The 25,372-nt window shown below is 46.6% G+C and overlaps 1 protein-coding gene across 4 annotated transcripts in view; it reads left to right on the top strand.

Moving 5' to 3' along the window:
* LOC144102110 (uncharacterized) overlaps positions 1–25,372 on the top strand; it is a 59,552-nt gene that overhangs the window by 29,622 nt on the left and 4,558 nt on the right. For 3 of the 4 annotated variants that reach the window (XM_077635408.1, XM_077635401.1, XM_077635423.1), the window contains one exon: positions 9,943–10,008. The exons of the other annotated variant lie outside the window; for it this stretch is intronic. In XM_077635408.1, the coding sequence (XP_077491534.1) occupies positions 9,943–10,008 (66 nt within the window). The remainder of the gene's footprint in view (positions 1–9,942; positions 10,009–25,372) is intronic. 4 annotated transcript variants of the gene reach the window in all.

Consider the following 25,372-nt stretch of genomic DNA (forward strand, 5'->3'; position numbering starts at 1 on the left):
CTTGATAGCGCCTCTCATTTTGTGCGCATGCGCCAAGGTATCAATGGGGGCATACATATAGCGGGGCGTTTGCCAGTGCGGTATAGCCATGCAGAAGGAGAGCGAAATTGCAGCTCAGCGGCAATTGATGCTCAGCGGTTCAGCGTAGCTCACGCTACGTATATCCTGGCATAGACAAGCTAAGCCACTGCTAATTTTTCTTAATCATAAGAAGAGGACGACCGTCAGATAGTAGAAACAATGCCAGTTGTGCCTTCCCATCGAAGCGGGCGCACCCTTTGCGCTTTAAGATGGCGCACAGGGTGCGACCGCCAGCACCAAGAGGCTTGCCGTGCTAGAGCACTGTAAGAACTTTACGACACCGTGAACCCGAGACGCCACATGCACAGCCCACGGCGGCGCGTTGAAAAAGTTAGTTGCCGCATTCTTTGTGCGCCATCTTTGAAAGCGCCGCAGTCACGCTACCTTGCCCTTTCCTTACCACTCTGGCTTCCCTCCGTTGTCATATCCTGCTCGTCTCCACCTGGACCCACTGTCGCCGTCAAAGCATGTAGCTAGAGAGGTGCGAACTCCGCCTTGATGTTGCCGCCATAACACACACACACACGCACACGCACTAATTTGCTTGTTGTATTTTAAACATGCATATAGTATACGCTCATTGCTTCAATTTATTCAAATTATGCCACATTTTCCTAATATATAAGATTAATAAGCTCAGTCTTCAATCACGCTGTTTTATTTAAGAAGGCACAGGTCGCCTGCAACGAACAGGACGTTATGACTGCAGCCGCGAGCGTCAGTCTAGCGCCACGTGGCAGTGTTAGGAGTAACTTATCTCCGGCCACGAAGTACCATATCTAAACACGAAAATGTCTTGTCTTGGCTTCGATTTCAAATTCTTTTGGCAATTCCGCCTGTGTGATGAGACCAAACCAACACCGCAGCCTCAGCTTCAGTGACAGTTGAACGGCATTTAACAGTGTGGTATCACGTGCCTGGGGTGTGGTGCTAAAGTCGGCCGTTTTTTATTTAGGAATCGTCGCAATGCAAAAGCCCACGAGCAGAACTTGCGCTGAACGAATTTTGGGGGACGTTGCGACTGAGTTCGGAATCGCACCTCACTAGGGTCAACGTGGTCTCTAACGCATGAAATCAATAGAGCATGAGAACTGTCAACGACAATAAAGTCAAGAATCTTAATTTGAAGCCATTCAGTACGCGTTGACATAGCGGGATGAAATGGTTTATGTCAATTTTCAGTAACGTGAACTGCTTTCAAAAACTAGGCAACTTCAATTCACGTGTACGAATCTAGACGCAAGTTCAAACAGTAGGCGTGGAGGACAAGTTTACGCCTGATTTAATAGCATTTTTTCTCGCGGAGACAAAAGATGCTCTTGCTTTGTGACGCAAATTTCCAACTCGCCATCGCACCTCTAAATAGTCCTCATCTCTAAATCACCCGCGCCGGCAGAGCTGCGATGGGATTACGTCACTGAAAGCATGTGATGGTGAAGAACACTACTCGCGTATGTTTGCTGCCAGTGCTTGGGCAAGAACACGCCGGTGCCGTGCGCGTCCTGATCAGTTAGCTTGTGCGGTGACATCTGAGATATCTCAGGCTGGCACGCCGAAGCAAAGACTCTGTTGGCGGGCTGACTTCAGCAGCAACACGTGATTTCATTGACACGGGGCTACTGCGGAACATTATTACAGAAGCCAATGGTCTCAGGGTCAATGCCATACTTACTTCAGGTATCTTGCGCTTAGCGTGATGTGCCAAATCTTTTAAAAGCGAATTCACACGTGTGCAATAAGTGTCATCAGCTCTTGAAAAATCGGGCGTATCACACTGCCGTAATGAGTTTTCAGGGATTGTACTTGATGCGAATGAATGTCGCCAGTCAATGAACGTAGACGGAAGAAATAGACACGACGCCTTTTGACTTAGTTTGAGCGTGAGTTCACTCGATGCTCCCGGTTCCGCATGGATACGAGGAGAGCAAGAAAGGTTTATTAGTGGCGTTAGTGGCGCTGTCTTCATCTAAGCACTAGAATTTACGGCGGCAATGAACAAAGCATGCGAGTCAGGACCAAAAGAATTGTAAAGGAAGGTCATTTTGAAGGAAAAATGCATCGCAAACGAGACGGTGGGCGAAGAACGGGAAGTATACAACACAAGCGCTCGCTCTTCCTCCATTCTCCCCTTTCACGCTATGTTTTCCTTTCAAAATGAATGTTACTCAACTAGCTCAGCTTTCCGTCAAAAGACAAATATTTTTTCCTGTCCCTCATCTGGCACGGACGATGACAGTGACATTTCCGAGAGCAGTGAGCATGAACATTGTTTACAGTGCTCCGTTAAATGACCTCGCTGATTTGGTGTTAAAGAGAGCTGCGCCTCTCGCAGTAAAACAGCATGCCACTTGTTAGTCTGCGCAAAATAAAATGCAGACAGATGTGAATGTAATGGTGCTAATGAGCACTGTGTTGCGTCGGAAAACTTCGTGTGGTGAGCTGTTTAGGCCAGAACCTTGCAATGCCTTCCGTTTAGTGTACACGTCAACAGTATCGTGAGATTACTGAGAAAAGAAATCATGACGGGAAGATCATGCTAGCAAGCTACAATTTTCCAGGTTATGCAAGGTGGCATGCAGATAGTGAGAAGAACCTGACTAGTCGTTTTTTTTATGAAAACGCTATGCTCCTAACTCACCCAGCTCCATATTGACTTTCTTGAGGAGCCACTTGCGCACTGCCAAAAGGATCGAACGAAGAAAACCGTCGTTTGTGAGTTGCGTGACATGCTGTGGAAAGCTGAATTCCAATAGGCGAGTGCTGCGCCAACAATTGGTATTGTTGAAGCAGAGCATGGCAGCACCTTTGGTTACAGTTTTAGAGTCTTTAGATAGCTATACTGAAGGAGCCTTTCCAGAATGAGGGGAATGCGAGTGGCCAGTGCGGTTTTTGTCTCGCAAGAGTTATTGGATGCCATAAAATCTAGTGGTACGTTCTATTGTCTCCTATTATGATCTCTGAACAATGCCCGGACACATTTAGAATTTCCTTCGTTACGTTTCTGAAACGCTTGAGCGGAAGAGAAAAACTGATCAATATAAAAGAAACTCTGGACATGAAATTATAAACAGCGCAATACAGCAGTGTTGCCAAAGCTTCCTGCGTAAATATGCTAGACAGCTGGGCGACACATCAAAAGTAACACCAATTCCCCTTTTCGAGTTGCCGCTGCACTGGTTCACTGGTTAAGGTGCTCCACTGCTGAGGCGAAAGACGTTGGCTCAATCCCTGCCGCGGCGGTCGCATTTTGATGGCGGCTAAATGTTAGTGGGCCATGTACTATGCGATGTGAGTGCACATTAAATAACTCCAGGTGGTCGAAATTTCCAGAACCCTTCACTACGGCGTCCCTGATAGCCTCAGTCGCTTTGGGACGTTAAACCGCATAATACCAAACCCAAACCCTTTTCCCGGTGTATATGCGAGAGCTAAAACCAACAAAAGTAGTCTCAAGAAAAGACAAAGCTGCTAGAATGCGCCAGCCTAGCGCTTGGAGTCGTTCTCGATGGGTACTGAACCAATATGTCGAATAAAGTTCCGAACGATTTCAAAGAACTCTTTAGGACATCCAACATAACCACATATAACTGCTATTAAAGAATACCGGGAGAGAAAATCGCAGGCTTTCCGTCAGAAAGTCTACTGCAGCAGATGGCCTCTTAACAGCGGTCGTAGGTTAGGCGACGTAAAGACAGCCTAACCAACATTTGCAGCGTGACATTTTCTGCGGCCGCAGTTATCAATGGGCTGCCCAGATTATGATGTTTGGCGAGGAAGAAAAGCTGCAGTCGCAGTGACGCGGTTTTTCAGGAGAGCATATCATAGCCACCAGCCACGATATACGTCCAGACTTCGTAATGTATTTTTATTCCTTTCCTGCTTTGGCTATGAATAACGGAGTGACCTGCATTACCAGGAAAAACCAAAGAAAAATTCGTGAGCCTTATACCGCTTAATGAGCCAAAGGTGTAGTCAGGCTGATTATTATTATTATTGTTGTTGTTGTTGTTGTTGTTGTTGTTGTTGTTGTTGTTGTTGTTGTTGTTGTTGTTGTTGTTGTTGTTGTTGTTGTTGTTGTTGTTGTTGTTGTTGTTGTTGTTGTTGTTGTTGTTGTTGTTGTTGTTGTTGTTGTTGTTGTTGTTTAAGCAATCACCCAAACAAAAGAGCATCAAGGATGGAGGGATGTTTTCTTTGTATTTTAGTTCGTAGTGTTAATCAATGGGAGATTAATAGTGTAATTACTTTATCGCTTAAAGATAATCGATTAGAAACAAGGAGAAAACACAGCAAAATGCCGCCGTTGGGATCTGATCGCGAACCTTACCGAACCGAGCGGTGGCCTCGAATCGCACCGGCAGCACGTGGTTGCTTATTCTTCTGCTTTAATGTTATTTATCTTTAAGCGATAAAATAATTACACATTTAGTCTACCGTTCATTAACACCACGAACTAAAATACACAGAAACATCCTCTATGCTCCTTGGCTTCGATGATGGTTGGCTTTCTTCATTTATGCCGGTTAATGTTATTCCTGTCCTTACGTTATTGTTGCTCAGTACTTTAAAAAGTTTTTTTTGCATGGCCAAGTGAAACCAAAGTCACAAATTCCAAGCTCAGGTGGGAGGAACTCGTAAAATGTAAACATGTCGCACATGTTAAGAAAAAAAGATTTGGCTTCTGTAGGCTGCACCTTGGGTATCTGTTATTTCTTGTTAGAGCGAGAACAGAACAGAAGCTTAAATTTCAACTTTGAGCTTAGAGTCCGCTTTGCAGTTTTGCCGGTGACATCTGAAGTAAGTTCTGGCGTCAGCTACGTCTGTCTACGTATCCGATAAGTGGAAATTTTACGGCTGGCTACAAAAAGTTATGCCATTCCGCTGTTAGTCTTCCTGAATTTTAAGAGTGATCGTCAGCATTATTTTACCCAAGAGCGAGATATATTTCATTTTAATCATTAGCGTCAGCAGTCCCGTCTGAATGCTGCGCGATAACTAGCGACAAATGAAGCCCTTTTTTAAATTGTGTTTTACCGTAGCATAATAGAATATTTATAACTGGAAAACACCGCAGCCTGATGATACTTGAAAACAACGCTGTATTACTTCAGTCTCTTTTTCGAGCGCTTCGTCTTTCTCAACCTGTGTGCACTTTTGCGGGTGCTAACAAAGACTAGAGAGATTTGTTCTTAGAAAAAAGACATCCCCTTAGAGATCCCAAGATTTCATTCTTGAGACATCATCTTAGAGTGTTCATGCTTCGATGATAATTGGAATGATACCGCTGCGGTGGCCGAGTGGGTGAGCATCCACCTCGAATGCGGGAAGTGCGGGGTTCGATCCACAGTGTCACCGGGTACACACCGGTGATACAATGGGTACAAGCTTTCCCCAGGTCTGGTGTTCGGCTTATTTGTCTTGAAATGCTGGGGAAATGGGCCTTTGACCCCAACTTGAGAAGTCCAAAATGCCTTGTCTCATGGCTCTCTTTGGCCATAGAGGCCCTTGCGCCATAAAAATCTATAATCACCATCATCATAATTCCAATGAGCATAGGCATAAGTAATGGACAAAAGGCATAGTTTTATTCACGCAGTCTGAAGAACTACGAACAGTGCTAAGCAAGCCCAAATATGTCTAAGAAAATCCTAAACCTCGGCATAGCCCGAGTGTCCCGGCTAAAACTGCCAAGTTGCTAAAAAGACGCAGTGTTATAGCCGTCGGAAACCAAATAAACGCTGGTTAAAATCCCCCCCCCCCCCACCGTCGCACAGTTTGTAGTATCTTTTTCTTTCTGCAAACCAAAATATCTAATGAAGATTGTTTAGCCAACTTTCGGAACATTTACTTCACGGAATTATAATTTGAGAATTTTCGGATCGCTTTGAAGAACAGCTGGTAGAAATATTTTTCCACCAAGGCACAAATTACGCCTTTTTATTTAGAGGCCTTAAAAGAAAGCACTTTAAATACGAAAACTACCACGTTAGAGACGCTGGCATTATCTCTCCCACAGTGCACACGAAAAACTTCGTTTTGTACAGCGTTTCGCAATATTGTGGATTCTGTTCTCTGAGAGTTCTTGGCACTCTGAATCAGCATAGCCGTGGCATAGAAGCTTTTATATTTTGCGGGATTTCTTTTAATATCGGTGAAAAAATCTGCCTAAATGGCATCTTTCAGCAGAAATTTTAGCCGGTTGTTTTCAAGTCGATCTGCAACTTCCCGTTGAGGCTTTATAACTGATATAATTAAAAACTATCTATTCAGTCTTCAGCAATTAGTGAAGTTCCCAGGGCAAAGGAAAAGAGTTGGCGACTTTGCCATTCTACTCTCGACAGCACTCAGTTGGTTTCAGTTGCCTAGTGCACACCATCTTTTTTTAAATTATTGGTTTCTTGTACTTCATACAACCGATATTTAAGGCACTTCGTTTTCGGGTTTAACTTTTTCTACATCACGGCGGTAACATTTGGAATTATTTCCCGAGCAAGATACATGGCTAAGATGTTCTTCAAAAAAATTATCACTGTCATTTTGAGTAATATATGCAAGCTTGAATTTCTCGCTTGTTGAATTTTTTTCAAGCTAGATGCCGTCTATATTTCCTTCAGAAACAGTAAATAAGTGTCATGTTGCTACAATAAACTATTTATGGAATCATAAGCTGTTATCGCGGTTTACTACAACTCTTTTGTCGCACACATTCCCATCCCTATGCGCAATATTTGCGTGCCTCTGCTATCGCCTTGTTTTAATTTCAAATCCGATGCGAAAACATTCAGCACCAAAGGCGTAATTCGAGTGCACTGAGTTTGTCGAAATTACGGCAGTAACACGCCAGTTAGGCACATACGTTCCGACGGCGGACAACAAAGAGGTACTTTTCAAACTGATCTGAAGGTAAGCCATTCTGTTAATTTACAAACGTGGATATTAAAGCTATCAAGGATAGCGCATAACACCGTGCATAGGTGCATAACACCGTGCATAGGTTCAAAACTTGAGCTTCGTTCAGAGGCTTTCATTGGAAGCCCGTCCTCTTAGAAGGCGCCTTTTCGGGTAGAAGTAGTGTTTAACTGATTCCTTTCAACGTTGTTATGGGTGCGAAAATCGGTTAAGATCTGGTTTTGAGCAAAAAAGGCCGCCAGCATCTCGAAGACGTTGAAGTAACGAGCGTTAGCTCGTTAGTTTACTAGATGAAAGCGAAGAAGAACGCGCCGCTCGTCGCGAGAAACGGAATGTAATAAATGCCATTTGAAACGGGGTGGATTGCCACCATGCTCGGCAACGCATGACGAACGCCGCCAAGCGGAAAGATCTCCGCCTAGCGCGATATATTAGAGAAATTACGATGCACGTGTACCCATAGTCAAGTTGTACGCCCTCACGATGCGTCCCAAGCGGAATTTGCTTCGACGGGGGGGGGTCAAGGTTGACTTAGAATTCGGCTTGCGGTGCGATATGGTAACCCTTCAATTAGTAATTGTATGTATACCAGGTTAACCTGTTATTTAATTGTGGTTTTATTTCTATACCGCAACCCCTAGGGTTTTATTTGCCTACCAAATTCGGTATGCAAATGTCCACGGATGGGCGCCCGTTGTTGTCGGAGTATATATAGCTGAACGAATGTGTACGCAGGTGTCCAGGATACCTGATTTTATATCTGCTGCGGGTCCTTGGACCCAAGATATTAAACTTCTTTCTTGAATATGGAGGAGTGGTCGCATGAAGCACTCTGGCACTGGTCGGCCCAGTATTGCACTGCCTCCGGGATTGGACTGTTGCATATTAGCGCGCGCCTTTTCTTTCTAATTTTGCTGTACTATCCTTTAACTCTCCTACTTCCAGCACGCGGCAGCGAGCGTGGCTCGGCTTTAGTCAGTAGGCAGGCCCATGCACTTCCCTTTTCTTTCTTCCTATTAGCAGCAGCAGCAGTGTACATATATAGCGGCCCCGTAACGCGACAGTTTTCTTGCCTGTTTCAGGATATTTTTGGTGAGGGAGGGGGGGGGGGGGGGAAGGAACGAGTGGGCACAACCAATTTTATTGGCCGCAACCTTGGATTCGAGAAACCGAAAATATGCCGCCATTTTGTCCCCTGACGTCATACTAACATAGTTCTACCTCTATCAATCATGTCGTACCGTGATGGCATCATTGGCATGCGGCAGGCGGTTGTTTCTAGAATGCTATTGTAGATGGCGCTACAAGTCTCAATGCGAGATGCGCTGTTTTGTGCTTGCAGCCACAGGAGGCGCTTTGATCTGAGGGTGGTGAGGACATATAGAGTCCGGTACCACGAGATAGACACGTTGTACGTTGCGTGCGGAGAGGAGGAGGAAACGGCTGAACACTTGATACTTTTCTGTAAAGGGCTTCTCCCTACAGTGGAAAGCAGCTGGGCTGATTTATCCAAGGCATTGGGGTTTAAGGATAGTGAAAGGAAGGTAGATTTTAAGCGGGTAGAAATAACCAAGCGAAGGTTATCTGGTTGGTGGCTAAAATAAAGAGAAGAGTAAAATTTCATGTCATGGCTAGGTGGCTTGAGCCACCGCCCGATTTAAAGGGTTCAGCCGTATCCATCCATCCATCGATCGGTAGGGGACTTCACGAAATCTCGAAACGTGATGAGTAGTGGCTGTCGCAAATGGCGCTGTGATCAAAGGTCGTAGCAGACCCCACGAAATCTCGAAAAGTGTGGAGTAAGAGCTCACGCTCTTAAAACGTGCCTTTGTGAAATTTGGTCCTCGCGAAGTTTGGCCGCTAGTCCATCATATTAGGCAATAAGGAGCACTGCATACCCAGGTTGCGTAGATCAGTGCCAGACCAATAAAGGCGTGCGAAACAGTCGTCCGATGCACCATGTTTGACGGATGTTCGCGTTTTGTTTTTTTGCACGGCTGATCGCAGAGAAACGAATAAACACTGCTGGGCCGAGCTGTGAGCCCCGGAAGCACAGCTTTGAGTTGGGCTTAGCGCTTTTGACTTTGCAACAGTTTCGGGGTGTGATGTATATTATGTCTCGAAACAGCCCTATTTATTCAAAGTAATCAGTGACTCGGAACGCCAGTACCTGTTACTCCTGAGGGGGTCAAAACACCGATGCTAATAAGAAAGCTATAAATCAAGCTGAGAAGAATTATAAAGGCTCTGGCTTTAGGTTGCCAAAAGGAAGCAGCGTGGACTAACAAGAAAACCCAAACTGAGGAAATTCAACTTAAATTAAACAAACGAACGAACATAGGCAAGGCAGCAATAACACAAGATTGAGATTTGGTGGGCAGAAATGAAGGGAAGACGCAGCCGGGTCTGACTAAGAGTCAGATGCAGAGTGCAGCTCGACTAACATGGAAGGTTAGCAGCAAAGCAGGAATATTTCATGGTAATGGCCATCGGGCCTCTGTCACGAAGGTAGATAACTCGACCGACTACGACGATGATGAACTAGTGAGAGCCACGCGGCAGTTAACCGCAGGCTAAATTCTTGTTTGTTTATGCACCTGAGAACAGAAAATCTACTGAACGCCCTCGTTTTTCTTGAATTTTTCTTTAATTTCTAAAACAGTTCGAGCCTGTATCCCTCGCCAAGTTTAAAGTAGCTCGGTAACAATATGCTCGGAAAAATTTTGAAAATAACTATGCGCGTTGCCGAGGCAAGGCATTCGATTTCTTCTCTAGACTGCCTCATAAATTTTATTTCCTATCTTTCAAGGGTCAAGCGCAATACTTAGCCCAGTACAAACGTCATGCCACCCAACTTGCAAAGGAGCGAGATTTAATCAAACTTTAAAAGCTTCTTCTCATTCATGGTATATAAATGCCGTCACGTGTACAGAAAATCAATTCTGCTCCTTTCAGATCCAGTCGTACAGAAACGTAGCCATCGTGTTCAGCGAAATGTCTCAAGTGATGGAGAGCGGATGAGTACGATGCTGAAAGAGCATTTTTTCTTTAAGCCCGGCCTAGCTCCTTCAGATATCGCTTTCGTTGATGACCGTTTCATCGCTACTGCCATCATTTGGCTACATAAAAAGAGCGCCGTGTCTCGAAGAGTTTTGATCCCCAGTTTGCACATCTGTTTAATATGAGAGTACATAGCGCGAAACACGTTAACCCCTACCGAAAGTTTCCACAACTTATCGGCTAAGAAGCGCACTTTGCCTCAGCTCTAGCTATCCCAAGCAGCACAGGCAATCGGCCCAATATTGTAACAGGATGGTTCCAACTTGGACCTTTGTAGGGCCGGCCTTTGCCAATACGGTTCCAACATTGGGCCAATTACCTGTGCTGCTAGAGAGCCTAGACTGCGTATTTCAAGAGACGATAGTGGGGAAAACTGCACGCACGCCTTTTACGTAGACGTGTTTGTTCGCTGAGAAACGGTGTGGCTAATCGTACATCCGCTGTTCAGCTGGTAAAAGGCTGGAGAATATTGAGTATACTCCGGGTCCGGGTGGTTCGAGTAGAATATAGAATGAATGGGCCGTAGAGAACACAACGCAGGAAAACAGCGGCACTACAATCTCGATTTTAAGCGGTGCTCAATATAAAATTGAATTCGAGATTCTACTGATTTCAATAAACCGCATCGTAGTGCAACAGTCATCACGATGCTGACCATCTGCTGTCTCCTCAGTCAGACCGAAGAGCACCGTTCATTGCTTTAAACGTATGACAGGGTTTGGTATTATGAAAGGGAGGGTTGGACATGCATTATTTTTGGGCAAAAATAACTTTACGCATCAGCTGCTCGAAGACAGTGAAGCGCAGAAGTTTTCAGCGGTGCCGCTAGAAAGCGTACCGCGCACTGTTATTTTCCACATATAATACAGCGTCTTTTACATCTTTATTTTATAGCTACCACACGGAGGCAATGTGGGCTACCTTTCATTCTAAAACGCATTCATGCCGATGCCTTAGTCAGTGCGACATCCGGAGGGTTGTCCCGATTAAAGTTTCTGCGTTCACAAAAAGAACGAGAACGTCGCCGTGAACAGCGGCGTCACGATCTGAAGCTGCGCATTCGGGAAGCCGCTGCGGCAAGTTGCGGGAGGTTGGCCGAAGATGACTCTGAACACTACTGAGTTTCTGAAGGAGAACGTTTGAGACAACGGCATCCAGAATCCAGAAGGCGCCCGCTCTCGAATCCGCGTTGAAGCTCGCTTCAAATCGCATTTTAACAGTGATCATTGGCGAGATATTTCACTGACTACCTCCAATATCCAGTAAATGTTTGTTGTATCAAACAGAACCTTCAAAGACAGAAGCTCTCACTGAGGCTTTCAAAGCCATACAAAAACGGTAATTCACATGTGACGAGCAAAAGGGACGATTGTTGGGCTAGTTTGTTCACGAAACAGCAAGAAAACACGGGACTACAGGAAAAAAGAAGACACACAGCACTGTGTCTGTGTTCTTTCTTTCTGTAGTCCCGTGTTTTCGCGCTGTTTGGTTCCAGTATCATGAACCAACTAGCCGAGCAGTCGTCCCTTTTGCACTTAATTTCTGTTACATCGGGCGCTTCTTTTCCGCTGTGTGTCATGCAACTTTCGTCCACTTACATCGCACTCCTCATTTGGACCACCTTTCGGGCACGCTTGTTTGCCCGCTCGATACAGAATGAGTTTGATCCGAGGGTGCTCAGCTGGCTGATAGACACTCCCCCCTCCCCTCCCTCCCCCCCCCCCGCAAGCACGCCATCCGGCTCTGCAGGGTTCTCCGCTGTGAAGCCTGTAATCAAGTGACCTATTTCAAGGGCTGTCTAAATGTGGCCTGTTTTAGAGAAGCTCCTCCAGGGTGAGGTGGAAAACGCTTACGTGAAGCCACTCAGACTTCTACCCAAGTCGCTGACCTTCCGTAGCGCAAGATGGTGACCACACTGCCCAGAAAACCTCGGCGCCTCCGAGCCACGCTATCCATCCCCTTTGTGGGGAGCCCGCATGTTCTGGAAAAGGCTCAGAAAGCCCTTGGCCTAGGATTCAAGTTCAGCCTTCATCCCAAACAAGACAGAGTTGAACGTCTGTCACTTATGATAGACAGCATGGCTAAGGTTGATGTAGAGGGACTTGGGCGATGCGTCAGCGAAGGCGTTGATGTCTGGAAGGCGGCCGAGCAAAAGAAACCTCAAGTCAACATTGGTAAGACGATTGCTTGCCTCGGAGGAGCGGATCCCAGGCTAGTTTTGTCGGACAAAGAAAGCGGTTTTGCTGTGAAGGACTCTGACAACTACAATTAAAAAGCACGTGATGCTATTGCGGGAAAATCTCGTGTTTTGAAAGATGTGGACGATAAAAATATTAAGTGTGGCGCAAGGAAGTGATGTGACGCACTCCAGTTATGCATGCTGGTTGTATCTGTTAAGAACTGTGACATGCTAAACCTGGCGGTTTTCTTCTCCGCTAAGGCACACAAAACAAATTTCCCCTTCAGGGTAATAGTTTCCGAGAGCGGCACTTTGCACCACTCTATCGGCCTAGTTTTGCAGCGATCATTAGGCGAACTTAAGGTGGATTATCCTTTTCTAGTTTGTAGTGCATGTGAGGTCGCAGATTTTCTCTAAAGCAATGCTCTAAAAGGAGGAAGCGGCTTTTCAATAGATCTTAAGTACATGTATTGTTCCTTTCCGCACGCCACCGTCTGTGACGTCGTCAGGGAATGCATTGAAGAACAAGGAGACATTCGTATTCAGAATGCATGCGACGTCAACACAGAGAGCTTTCTGGAGTTCTTGTGATTTTACTTGCGCTCCACCTTCATTTAATTTCAGGGAGAGGTGTACGTTCAGTGAAAAAGTGTTTGTATAGGCTCCTGCATTTCGCCCGTGCTGAGTGACCTTATACTAGCAAGAGCTTACAGAAGACTGGAAATGGCACATCAAGCCAGCAATGTAGTGCAGGTTTATCGCTATGTTGATGACTGAGAGTTTTCAGGGTGTCAAGCGCTGGCTTCTTGCAGGACATCAAGGCCGTATACTCCCTGTTTTCAGGCACGTTGGGAGAGTTTGAAGTCATGAGGAAAGTGCCTGACGGACTACAGTTTCTACACACAAGGCTCTTCGAGGAGTCACTCCTCTTCAGGTTACATGCCCCACGTTTGCGGAAGCGTTTTTTGCCCTTTTGGTTTGCGATCTCCAAAGTCGCAAAACGTGGAGTAGGTGTAAGTGCCTTCAGGAATGCCTTCGAGAGGTAGTGCAATCACCGCATCTTCGAAAGTATTGAGAAGCAAGCTTGAAAGCTTAGTTCTGCATGCTACCCTATGGGCATCATGAGCAGCTTGCGCTACCAGATTCTGAACGGGAAGCGTGATGACCTCCTTAGACTCAGTGTGCGTGAGTACTACCATTTGAGATCAATCTGTTGGTATCGAGCTAGTGTGTACAAGTATACCCATTCGCGAAAACGAGAAAAATAATAAGGCAGTACCATGGCGACGATGAAGAAATGACACTGGATGAAGAAGGAAGGAACGCCCAAATTTATGGCACTACTTCCCCCCCTCCCCCCGAAATAAATTTCCACCCAACCCTTAAGGTCAAGTGCAAAGCATCAGCATGAAAACAAAAACGAAGCAAACTTTAACGTCTGAAAAAGAGCGTACTATAAGACTTCGGTCTGACCACATAATCCGCTTACAAGCGAGCAAGTCTCGCTGCGTATGTATGTCGCTCTCGCATGCTAGCTTCACGCTCCACTTCGTCAAGAGATCGAAAGATCATGTTGGGGTCAAAATAATAGCATAAGCGATATTACTTGGTCCTTAGCCGCAAAAAAAAGGGTCCACATCGACACTCTTTCAGCGGGCTGGTATTCCGTGTTGATTAGCTGCAGAGAGTAACTTTTTGCCTCGATCCGCTGTTGATATTTTATGGGCATACAGAAGAGTATAATCGCGCTTTAGGTATAGTACATGCACGGCATCCAAGAGACCGTGCTTTCTAAGCGTTATTCTTCATCTCGTTTCATTCTCCTCTGATGGCAAACAAGCGGAATTGCTCGCCGGCTTACAGTTCTCATTTTCACAGACGACTGCTGATGGCGATTAAGAGCGCAAAAGATCGAGAAGAGAGAAAATAAAAAGAAAGGTTACAAATACAGCGCCATGAAAAATACAGCGCCATACAGACGATTTTAATGACATCATATTCTTTCCTGCACCGTTGTGTTGTAGGCGACCAAAGAAGAGGGAAACGGCTGCGATGTCGAATTTGTGTATTCTCACGGTCCAGTTTTTCAATGTTATCCAATCGGCCTCTAAATTTACCAGTTAAAAAAAAATTGCTAGTCCTTAACTACCTTGGACGGCAAGTCACAGATGTAAGAGCGAAACTTCGATATGAATATAGCTTGGCTGATTGCTAAGCACTCTTTCTTTGCTGACTAGTAGTTGGCTTCTGTGTTTGAGAGACAGGCAATAACCTTTTTAGCCAATCCTGTGCTGTTTTGTACTAGCATCGTGCTTTGACATTTTTCAGGTTCGTCACGGTTGGGTGGTTCTCGGGAACTCATTCACAAAGCGCCTCCAGAAGAGGCACAAAACACACATATTCTGTGACAGCGTAATTGGCAATGGGTTGCTCATAAGCTTAGGATGACATCAGTCTTCTGCGGGACTGGGTTGACAGAGTTTCAGCTTTCCAGTGTCAACACGGACTGTGTATCTAGTACTATGTACAGCCGTTAGATGTACTGTTCTGAGTTTGCTTACGTCCTGTGTTAAACTCGTCTAACGCTTGCTTGTGACACCACGCCACCAAATTGCGAAGGGGGCTAGGGGCTTCTCAAGTTTCCTTATTGCTGCTTTTAGCGTCGTCCCTTCCATTTATTGTGAATGAACTCAAGTGTAAAATACAAATGAACAAATAAATAAAAGCAACGTTCAGGTCGGGGTTGACGACGCAACCCTGCTACTTCAGGTCCGCCAGCTTAGGGCCCGTAACTTCTTCCAAATGCGCTGGTGCAGAACAAAATCGAAAGGCATAGCCATCACATCAAGCCTGATCAAAGCGCGTTTTTCTCAGCAATTTCTATTTACTTATAGGTGGTTTTAAAGTCGACGAGAAAAACTACTCGCTAAAAGTCGGTCTGTAGCATCCTCGATTTCTAGGGGCGGGATTAACATCCTTCCGAGTCGCATTGTTCAGGCGGCAATACAATACGCAGAACCACAGCGTGCAGCCTACCTTTTTTAGAAGGACAACTTGGTATGCTCGTGCAAATTTTGACGCCGAGAAGCAATTTATCGACTTGGTATTTAGTGAGTTCGAAATCTGAGGCACAGATTAGTTGCTGCTGGAGATTTAGGTCTCAAAGATGAGCTGCCGAGGAGTTCCGAATTCAAGTGCCTAAGTTAGAGCCGTGGACGACGCAGGTACGGGGCGACCCGAACTCCTGGATAACGTAGTTCGCATGACAGGTTTTCTGAATAAGATAGTGTGGGCCATCACAAAGTGAACAAGGGCGGGGAAAACTTCAGGCTGCTTTCCAACATTTCAACAAGAAACGTGTCTTCTTCTGGGCAGACGAAGACAAGTCCTCTTGTTGGAATGTTGGCAAGCACCCAGAGACTTTTCCTGCCTTTGTTCACTCTGTAATTAGCAAGAACTATCTGGCCAACATCTCTCTACCATAGTACGGCTCACGATGCTTCAAAGGAATTTCGTTATTGACCGCGACTGCTGGAAGGGACTCCGGCCAACATCATCGAGTAGCGGTACAGCACGCGGTTGGGTTTTAATTATTTTAAAACACTGACGTATGCGTAAATGAAAAAATGAAGAGAAAGGTCAGAAGGGGGTCTCGGGGGATCTCAGACTCTACGCCAGTATTTACAACGGATCTGAGACCCCCTGTGCAACATTGTAGAAACTGCATGAATCCGGAGCGGGCAATCATTTTTTATTCTTTTTGTCAGTGGTGGTCGGAACATTTCTTCACTACCGCTTAGAAAATTTCTCTGTAATTTTATAAGATTTTCTAACATAATATCTGAAACACGAGATGGAGACAAATGAAGTCAGCAGCACTCTTCAAAGGTTGGAAGGCAGTAAGATTTAGGCAATAAGAAGTTTTTATTGTAAGCAAAGCGAGCGCCTTTGGTCTAAGGTATTTTGTTTCTTGCAGTAAGGGAAAATAGAACAAATTCTTTAACTTCAAGTCGCTTTGGGACGTTAAACCCACATAAACCAAACCATTTTTAACTGATTTAGCCTATATATATTGAAATAAATAGCGCACAGAATTAAGTTGGCAAGTGATAAAACGTTGTGTGATCGGAGCAGAGGTAGGGCATATTCTGAATATGACCTATGGGTTATAATGCGTTGAGCTTGATTTTGATTGGTTTGCTGGCAAGATAAATGGGAAGGGTATGAATTTTCTGAAGCTGAAATGCAGTGTTGAATATGGCTATGAATAATCGTGTAATAAAGAGAAACGTGCTTGGGAACCTTAAAAAATGGACAAACTTTAATTAGTGCTCTAGAGCCATATGCCCTTTTTCGCGAAATAAATATGATATGACTGCGCTAGTTTAGATGTTTCTCAAGTTCTATACTAAGAAATGACGCATGATCAGATCAGTGAGTGATTGTGCAAAGGGTACCAAATGTGTTTCCGCAAATAATTTTATGTTGCGAGCTGAGATTTATAAAAGTAGTATAGAAGTAGAACACATCCCGGAAACTTTTTCTGTCGAAATTACCTCTTCCAAGGTTGTTTGAGCCTCTTTGAATTGCAGTTCTGCTTCTGAACAAAAACTCTAGTTAAAACTTTAGGTAAACAAGCGACTTTTTGTTCATTATGTTCTATTAATTCTCAATTATAATCCTTAATTTGAGATAGCGGAAAATGAATGGCACAATAATGCTACGAATCAAGTATGATAGGGGCTTTCGCTTCAGGAAAACTTGCGCTAAGTACGTTTTTGAAATAGACAAGTTTACTCTACCAAGCGATTACCAAAGCGTGATCTAGTAGCGCAATGTATCAGCCACTGAAAGTTAGATGCGCTGTCATCAAGTTATTCATGAGCCTCCGAAAGGGCCACCCTGATCTCCATCTAGTCCGTTGTCTTCGTGGGACAGCTCGATTATGAATAGCTTGCGTATTTATTTTGCACAGACCAGAATGCCTGCTCTTAACAGAAATTAAACCTGTAATCCGGAGGAGCTGTGGCCAAACCGGATATTAACCTCGTGGTTTTCGATAACTAAAGTCACCGAAGGGCTTCACACACATTTTTCTAACTTGTCCCGACAGACAACAGTGCATCAAATGTGCTTGTGCTCATTGAAGTGGTAAAAAGGTTTGACGAACCAATGCACTGTGTTCACGTCACACACTTAGCCGCGGAAAATGGCGTGAGCCTTTCTTTTTACCACTTCCACTTTCTACAGCCGCCACACAGTCTTTTAGAGGCCTCATCGCAAGCTCAATGGCAGCTCGCATTTGTTTGCGACAAGGCGGCCAACCTCGACGCCTCGGAACACTGCGAAACCAGCAGCGATACCGTGGTGCCACCATTCAAGGCCTCAGGTGCCATCAGCGGTGCGATGCGAAGCTCAGCTTGGAGCTATCTACGTCAGAGGCTGTCGTAGCCGCTGCGTTAAGGTGTGATGTCGCCTTCCAGGACGACGTTTTTGGCGTGTGGCGCCCGAAGACTGCAATTTTTTATTGTACCGATAGCTCTACTTTTATCACGATCCTCCTCCAGCGAGTTTCAGCTTATGAACTCTGGCTCCACAATTTGACTGCTAAGAGCCTCACGTATTTCTAATCGCTTGCGTCGCACGTACCGGCTGCTGTGGAGAGGAGGAATGCGGAGGGTAGTCACCAACACCGAGCGCGACGATCCAAGCATATACGTGTGCCTTCGCGGAGAGGAGGAGGGTAGTTGCAGCGCTGCGCGCGCGCCGCCGCGGAGTGCGCAGGTGTAAAATGTGATCTCCGTGGCCGTCGGCGCTTTGCGGAGAGTAGGAAAGAAGGCATCCCAGGTGCGCTGCGTGCTCCCTCCGTGACGTCACACACCTTTACCGAGTGGAGAGGGAAAGCGTCTACCGGCATCGCATGCATAGAGCATGAAAGTCTGCGCTGCATGCATATAACGCCGGTGCACTTCAATGCTTTCAACGGAATGCTGGTTGTGTTCAATGCAACGCTAGCCGCAGAGAGCTCTGGCAGATGTGCGTTCTGTCGAGGAGAGCGTGTTCTCGGCGCACCTCAGCCACCGGGAAGGAGGTTACTTGCGCATAAGAAAAGCTACCGGGATGTCCAGACGAAGCCGTGCGCGGTCCCAACAACGCAAGTTCTATAAAGGCTCAAAACCAGCATTGTGTCTTCATTGTGTCTTCAGGAGGAGGAGGAAGAGGAGGAGGAAAGGCAGGGAGGTTAACCAGAGGAATTGCCGCTTTGCTACCCTGCACGGGTGGCGGGAAAGGGGTGAGGGGAGAAAAAGAAGAAGAATAAATGGTCAGCATGCCCTATAAAATGAAACAATTAAATGTTAATGAAGGCATTTAGATGATTATATACTAATTAAATGATTCTTCCTCTGTCTTGTTGTCCTCCGTAAGCCCCGTTTTAACCTCAGAGCTAAAAGAAATCAAAAGAAAGTTATTTTTTTTTCAAAACTAGAGACCCCCAGTAAAAAAGAATTACATCAGATAAGCTATGGCTAAACACGAACACTTCAACGCAAAGCTGTGCCCGAGGTGGCGTTCGCACTGCTCTTCGACCGCTGCATAACGACCGCGGCTTGCAAAATCCGGCGGGGACCCACTGCCTTCTTCACACGATAGGACAAGGTCTGGTCGTTTATAAGAGCCCGACAATGTCAGGTCGAGGACGCCCGTCGTGCTTAAAACCGTTTGTCTGGCTTAACGATTGTCGAATCGGGTTGGGTCAGCCCGACTGCGGTGGATATGATAACTTGCACCGACCCGTTTGGAAGGAGGGTGTACATGCTTCCGCGTCGTGCCAGCGCCTTCTCTCTTCTCGAACTGGTGCTGCGCTGGGAACCGAAAACTCTTCGTTAGGCGTACATGCTCCTCCTCATCTAGCGTCTGCACGTGGTTTCCTTGCTCGATGCTTGGTTTATCGGCGATCTGGGTCCCACTGAAACTGGCTGAAATAAACGCCGTCACTTCGGGTTTGTGTACTGAGCCCGATATCTGGCGCGACAAGACTCGAGCCGTTAGCATCGGCCTCAAGTAAACGAGGGGGTTATTCAACTTTCAGCAACAGCTTAGCAGATGTAATTTTTTAGAGGATCTGAAATTTAGAAGAAAAGTAACTTCTTTTAGAATTGTTCTAGCTCTACGGCTATTTTTGGGCCTGCGGAGACTGCCAAGATAGAAATAGAATGAGTTTATAAGTTAGCTAATTAACTAAACGCGTTAATAGTTTTCCAATTTGTGTGTTTGGTTTAAACGACGATGTCGAGTCTTTATTACATCGACGGAGAGCTGCTGCAACAATACTACACTATCGCTAGGTCTAGCACCGCGTTGGCATGGTAAGCGAGCTGTTTGCGTGCGCAAGTTGAATGGCGCACTTACCGTAGCCAACCGCTCTTCGGTCTCATCCCACATCCTCCAGTGCAGCAGGTTCTAGGAAAGTCCTCTTTGAAGCCGACCGGCAGCGGCGTCGGCGTGTCGGCCGCCAATGAGTCAGCAGCAGCCGCAGAGCGACGCGCGATGTGTTCTTCAGCCTGCCGAGGCTGCCTTTTTCGTGAAGAACTCAAACTTAGCTCGGGGCTGCTGGGCGGGGGACCAAGTGGGAGTTCTTCGAAACGAAGGGGTTGGGGGGGGGGGGGGGGTTGAGGCATGCGCTCGAATCGCAGATGTGGAGACACGCCGGCCTGGCCGATGCTGTGACAGCCTAATTTATAGTGAAACCATGTGTCGACGGTTACTGCGCCGTCCGTCCTCTTTCTTTCGCACGTGGCAGTTCGGCGCGCTTGCGACGGGACCGAACATCCGGCGTGGGTGAGCTCCATAAAAAAACTTTCCGGTGTAAAACAAGCGATATATTAAACGACAGCATATAAACCTCGTCCGGTCGAAAAGCCGCCGGCGTCGCAGTTGTTGTAGTGCGCACCGCGCGTCGGAAATATTCGGGGGCTGCTTAAAAATCCACGCACACTCAATGCATTAAAAAACCAGGGTCTTGACCGTGAACCGACCCAGGACATTCGGCGTTCGAGACGGGGACGCTTCCACTCCGCCATGACAGTTCGACGTTTGAACAATAATAAAGGCGCGTCTGGTGAATGCACGGGTTTCTTAGAAACGAATCTTCGAAATCTGTACTGAGGCCTGCATGAGTATTTATGAGCATGTAAATTACAGATGTCAGAATTAAGTGAGTACTATGCGTTTCGGGTAAAATTCCTCCGTACTTGCTGTGCAGTCGTAGCGCCACCGCATTTCACCCACTGAACCCCACTTCGCCATGCACGGCGCTGGCCTGGCAGATGGCGCTCGCTCGCATAGGCGATCTTTCTGCTCGGAGTAGTGTCCTTCGTTCCTGAACAGCTGTGATGGAACCGCAGCTGTCTACGAGTGTTAGCGGGGAGCAGCGTCTGTGTGGTTTGCAGAGGCCTCCTAGAGACTCCCAGTGATTTATCCAACGGGCAAGGCGATGACAGTTGAGTTGAGTTGAGGTGCTGAATGCTACAGGTGGGGTTAGCCTTGCTTTCTCTGCCGGCAATTGCTCCACCGCAGCGTCCCTTCGATATTAACAATGCCGCATCTACCCCGCAAAGCGCGCAGTCTCTTATAATAGCACACATTCTCTCCCGCAGTCACCATCTATGCACACAATCAATCCACACAGTTCACATCACAGTCCACTCCAGAAGTCACCATCTATGCACATATTCAGTCACAGTAGAACATAGGCCATTGTAGTGCCACACTCCATACACACATTCACTCACAGTATAAAGTAGTCCACTCCGGAAGACACCATCTACGCACACATTCAATCACAGTAGGCCACAGTCCGTTCCTGCTGTCACCATTTAATAACAAGTTCCGTGCTCTGCAGAAATCTTAAAAGAAGGCGTGCAGCCTCCCTTCTGCATGTCTGGTTTCCACTCGGGTAGACAATGTCCTGCACTGTGCTGTGACGGGTTCCTGTCTTCTTGAAGGAAGCGAACATCGCATGCCTTTCCGCGTTGTACTCTGGGCAGTACATAATATAATGTTCGATATCCCCGCACACACCACATAAAGAGCAGAGGGGAGACGATGCTATGCCGGTCTTATGCATCCATGCAGGAGTGCGAGCAGAGGCCGTGCGAATTCGATGTAGAAGGGTCGCCTGAGATCTTCTCAGTCCCTTGGTCACAAATGGCTTGTGGGACGCACTCCACAGGGTACTTAAGTGATCGAGCACCGTTTTCCTTCAGAGACTTTTCCCATCTTGAGGTACTTTTTTGGATGGAATCCTTGAGAGAGCATTATGGGCGAGACTGTCTGCCACCTCATTACCGTTGACTCCTATGTGAGAGGGCATCCACTGGAAATGTAGAGTAAAGCCTCTGCTGTGCAGATGGCATTCCGTAGACTCCCTGGCAGCGCTGCATTACGCTGTCGCGTTTCACTCTTAAAGGCAAAGCTTAAGCGTCCTCCAATTTTTCGTAGACCTACTGCGAAAAATTTTCGGTGCTCAGTAGCAAGTTACGTGTTAAATGCGTGTTGGTGTTTCGATTCGGCCCGATAGATGATAAGGGCAGGAACGTCTTCATATGGTACCTGTGACATCAGCGTACCTGCGGTGGCGCATATAGCCCATTTGTGAACTGCCAGCTGCATCATATACGAAGTGTCGCACTCTTATAGACTGATAAAGTTAGAAGGCTTCCTAAAAGTTTATGCACAGATTTACGTTGAGTTCCGTTGGCGACGCATCGTGGGCGCTACACTTGCACCGTGCCTTCAGTTTTGCTTGCGAGAACCATTCACGGCCTCATTTTTCAGGAGGCACAGGTACTTTACCTGCAGCCTCTGTGAAAAGTTTAATGCCCACAGAGATCGCTGTTGAAACTGGTGTCAGGTAGTGTCGTCCTATGTGCCTAGTGCCATCCTATCAAGGCTGGGGTTGTCCTATATGCCAAACTGTAACGTAAAGGTATGTTGTGTAGGTTTTATGCCACATAAGCATGTAAACCTATCAGGAGGCAAGCAAAGGTGTGACGAACATACACAGAACTTAACTAGGTGCACTCCTATAACTTTGTTTTACTTGAGGCGCGTTAGCATTTGCACGTTTATTTTTCAACGGCTTTTTCTAGAAGCCGTAAAGCATAACGACGCATTCACTGGGCGCAGTTTGATTGGCTGAACGAGGTTCGTTAACCAAGCGGTTTGCACGCACGGGCAGCATGAAATCTAGGAAATACGTCTGTGTCACTTATGCTGGTGTCTTTATCAAGTGATCGTAGTGGATACATATATTTAAAGAGATAGTGGACAAAACATTTTCCCCCAGATTTCTGGCCCAAGTGATAGCTACGGCAGTGGGATTGACGAAAACAACAGCTTTTAAACAGAAATGAGCGGAAAGTATTTATTTCATTGAATGAATATTTCCCAATCTAGCCCACCTAGGGGCCGCCTATGCAAGCTCCATCAATACTGTATGTGACGTCGTCCTAGCTCCCCCCAACCCTTCACCCTGGTAGGACCGCACGAGAGGGCGCGTTTGATGGGCCTTTGCTTCTTGTACAGTCCATTTTGATCGGCTTCTTCATGTCACGCTTGCAGATGCTAGGCCTGAATCGCGGAATTGTGTACTGTGATGTGTGCAGAAGTTGGTGCAACTGTGCAGAATGCCGAGGATCTACTGCATTAAATGGCGTTGTCGGACGAAAAAAAATTGTCGCACTTTAACCGCTTCCTTGTTCACACACATAAGTCGCGCAGAGGCGATCACTTTTGCTTCATAATACGTTCGCGCGGGGTACTTCCGTGATTCGGACAGAACTGAGCGCTACCCCGTGTGGTCATAACTTGCGGCGACAAACCGCGCTACAGCATAGCGCGATGAGCTGAGGACGAGAGAACCACTGTCGCTGATCGGGTTTTTCAGCTTCTCGGTTTTAGAAACTTTTGCTCATCGCCTGGATGCGGCTCGTGAGACTAGGCAATAACAGATGGCTCTAGGGGTACGCAACTTCCGATCTAGTTATTTAAATAATAAAACAAAGGGGCAGTTGTGGCGTATATGCTTTTAATTATAATAAAGAAGAGTAGGAGAGAAATGCCACTTTCCGCAAATCTCAGCAGCGCATAATGTAGTTTGGGGCCTCTGTGCTGTATCCCTTAGAAATGCAATACCAGCGTCAGCACGCCTAACACGCTCAGCAGTGTTGCTTGGACTGACATGAACGCCTCGAAGTTTTGGCCGCTGTTGCCGATAGAATGTCTCGGTATCTTTGCGGCGAATGACAATGGCGGAGCGCAGCTCGATTTACTTGTCTTTCGCTTGTGTCTGACTGGCGGGGAGAGTGCGCTGACTTGACAGGCCCGTTTCGTCACCTTTCGCTCGTGGCTGCGGTCTCACATCAGATAACTTTGGCCGCCGCAAACTGAGGCTTGGAAGGCAATGAGTTCGCGGGTGGCTTTAGCTCGAAGTTACACAAACCGAGTGGGCCTTAGCCCGAACTCCCCCAAGCATTCGCTAATCCAACCCATTCCCACAGCCTACAGCACTAGGCTCCCATACCAACGCCTCATGTGTCGATTCCTACCACTACCTCACAAACAACTGACAGCGCAGGAAGCTAGGCACTGCAGGCAGGTCCAGACCAACACCTTCCCTAATCTACACAAATACAACATTATACTCCCTGAACGATAACGCCCCACCTGCCCATCGTTGACCGGTGAGCCCAGAGTCTACCATGTGACATGGGGGTGCATCGCGCACAATCCACCTCACCTACAAACACATAGAACAAAGGAACAGTGGGAGGCCTCTTTGTCCATCTTCGGCCTATAAGACCAACGCCAGCTGGTTCAGGCCCGGGCGGCAGCGACAACTGCAGGGTCCCTAATGACTCCAATTAGCTCTCAAGACCTCTGAACCTTTCTTTCTGTGCATATTAAATGTTTACTACTACTAATACTACGCACAAAAAGCACTTTGCGGCGCTTATCTCGGCAAAGCAACATGGCGTGCGACAGCTCGCGCGCTTTTCGAGTTCAGCCTGAAAGCCGCCACCTGAAAGAAATTCTGAAGTCTCAAGAAGATTCAAGTCTCATAAATGCCGGTGAGAATAACATCGGGAACTTGGCTTTGAGGCTCCCAAGTTGCAACGGTGGCGTCGAGTTATCTGATGTGCTCTTAAGCTGCTACCTTTCGATATATTGCATCTATGACCAGAATCTTCACGCTTTTCCTGAAAGTCCAGTTTCTTATTAGACAGGACGCCACTTCGCGCTTTTCGGTAACAACTATACATTAAAAACTTAGTTGGAATCCAATCCGCGCGTTTCTCGTGTACAGGACACGCGCAGCGGTTATGCCCCGATACTGAACCTCAAGAGCTGCGGGGACTAAGCAGGACGGCTGACACTAACCTGTGAGAACACTTCGATGCGCTTTCAGAAAGTTAATAAATGAGAAAATAAACACGTGAACAACTATCCCACCAGATATTAGATTTATTTGTTGTCCTGCCTTTACAAATGCTACAAACCCGCGTTTTCTCAGCTTTTCCCAATTTTGATTTCTTGCAAGCGGCAGCTTCAAGTCCAAACTAGAAAGGAACGCGAGCTATCGCTCGCCATGTCGGTTTGTCGAGGTAAGTAATTCTCAACGTATTTTCTCGGCGCGCGCCACGTTTTCAGGTAAGGACAGTTTGAAGACAGCCGCGGCGCGCCAGGGAGCGGCGCGGACTCGCGGCACCCACGCGATCGACGTAGCCGATGGCGCTGCGGTCGCTTTAGGATGGGCGCGCCGTCTGTTAATTTGAGGACCCCAGCAAGCGGTGGCTCGCTTGCGTACAAAAACGTATTTAAGGAATACAAACCTAGTTTCGCCTTGATTTTTTGTATTAATTCAACAAGACGATTTAGTAGAATTTAAAACCATAACATTAGCCGGGCACGCTAAAAACGCGTTGGCAAACGTCTGCTCGTATCGTTGTGACTTCCTAGCTGTGCAACCTTTCAAAGAGCCGATATAGTGAGGAAGTGCCGTGCTCCGTCTTGGGAGCTAAGAAGCTCCTTGTTCAGGATTCTTTAACCGTATCTGCATGCTGTCCGGGGCAGGACAGTTTCGTT

This window comes from Amblyomma americanum, chromosome 1 (assembly GCF_052857255.1).
Source record: "Amblyomma americanum isolate KBUSLIRL-KWMA chromosome 1, ASM5285725v1, whole genome shotgun sequence".
In the NCBI taxonomy this organism is placed as follows: domain Eukaryota; kingdom Metazoa; phylum Arthropoda; class Arachnida; order Ixodida; family Ixodidae; genus Amblyomma; species Amblyomma americanum.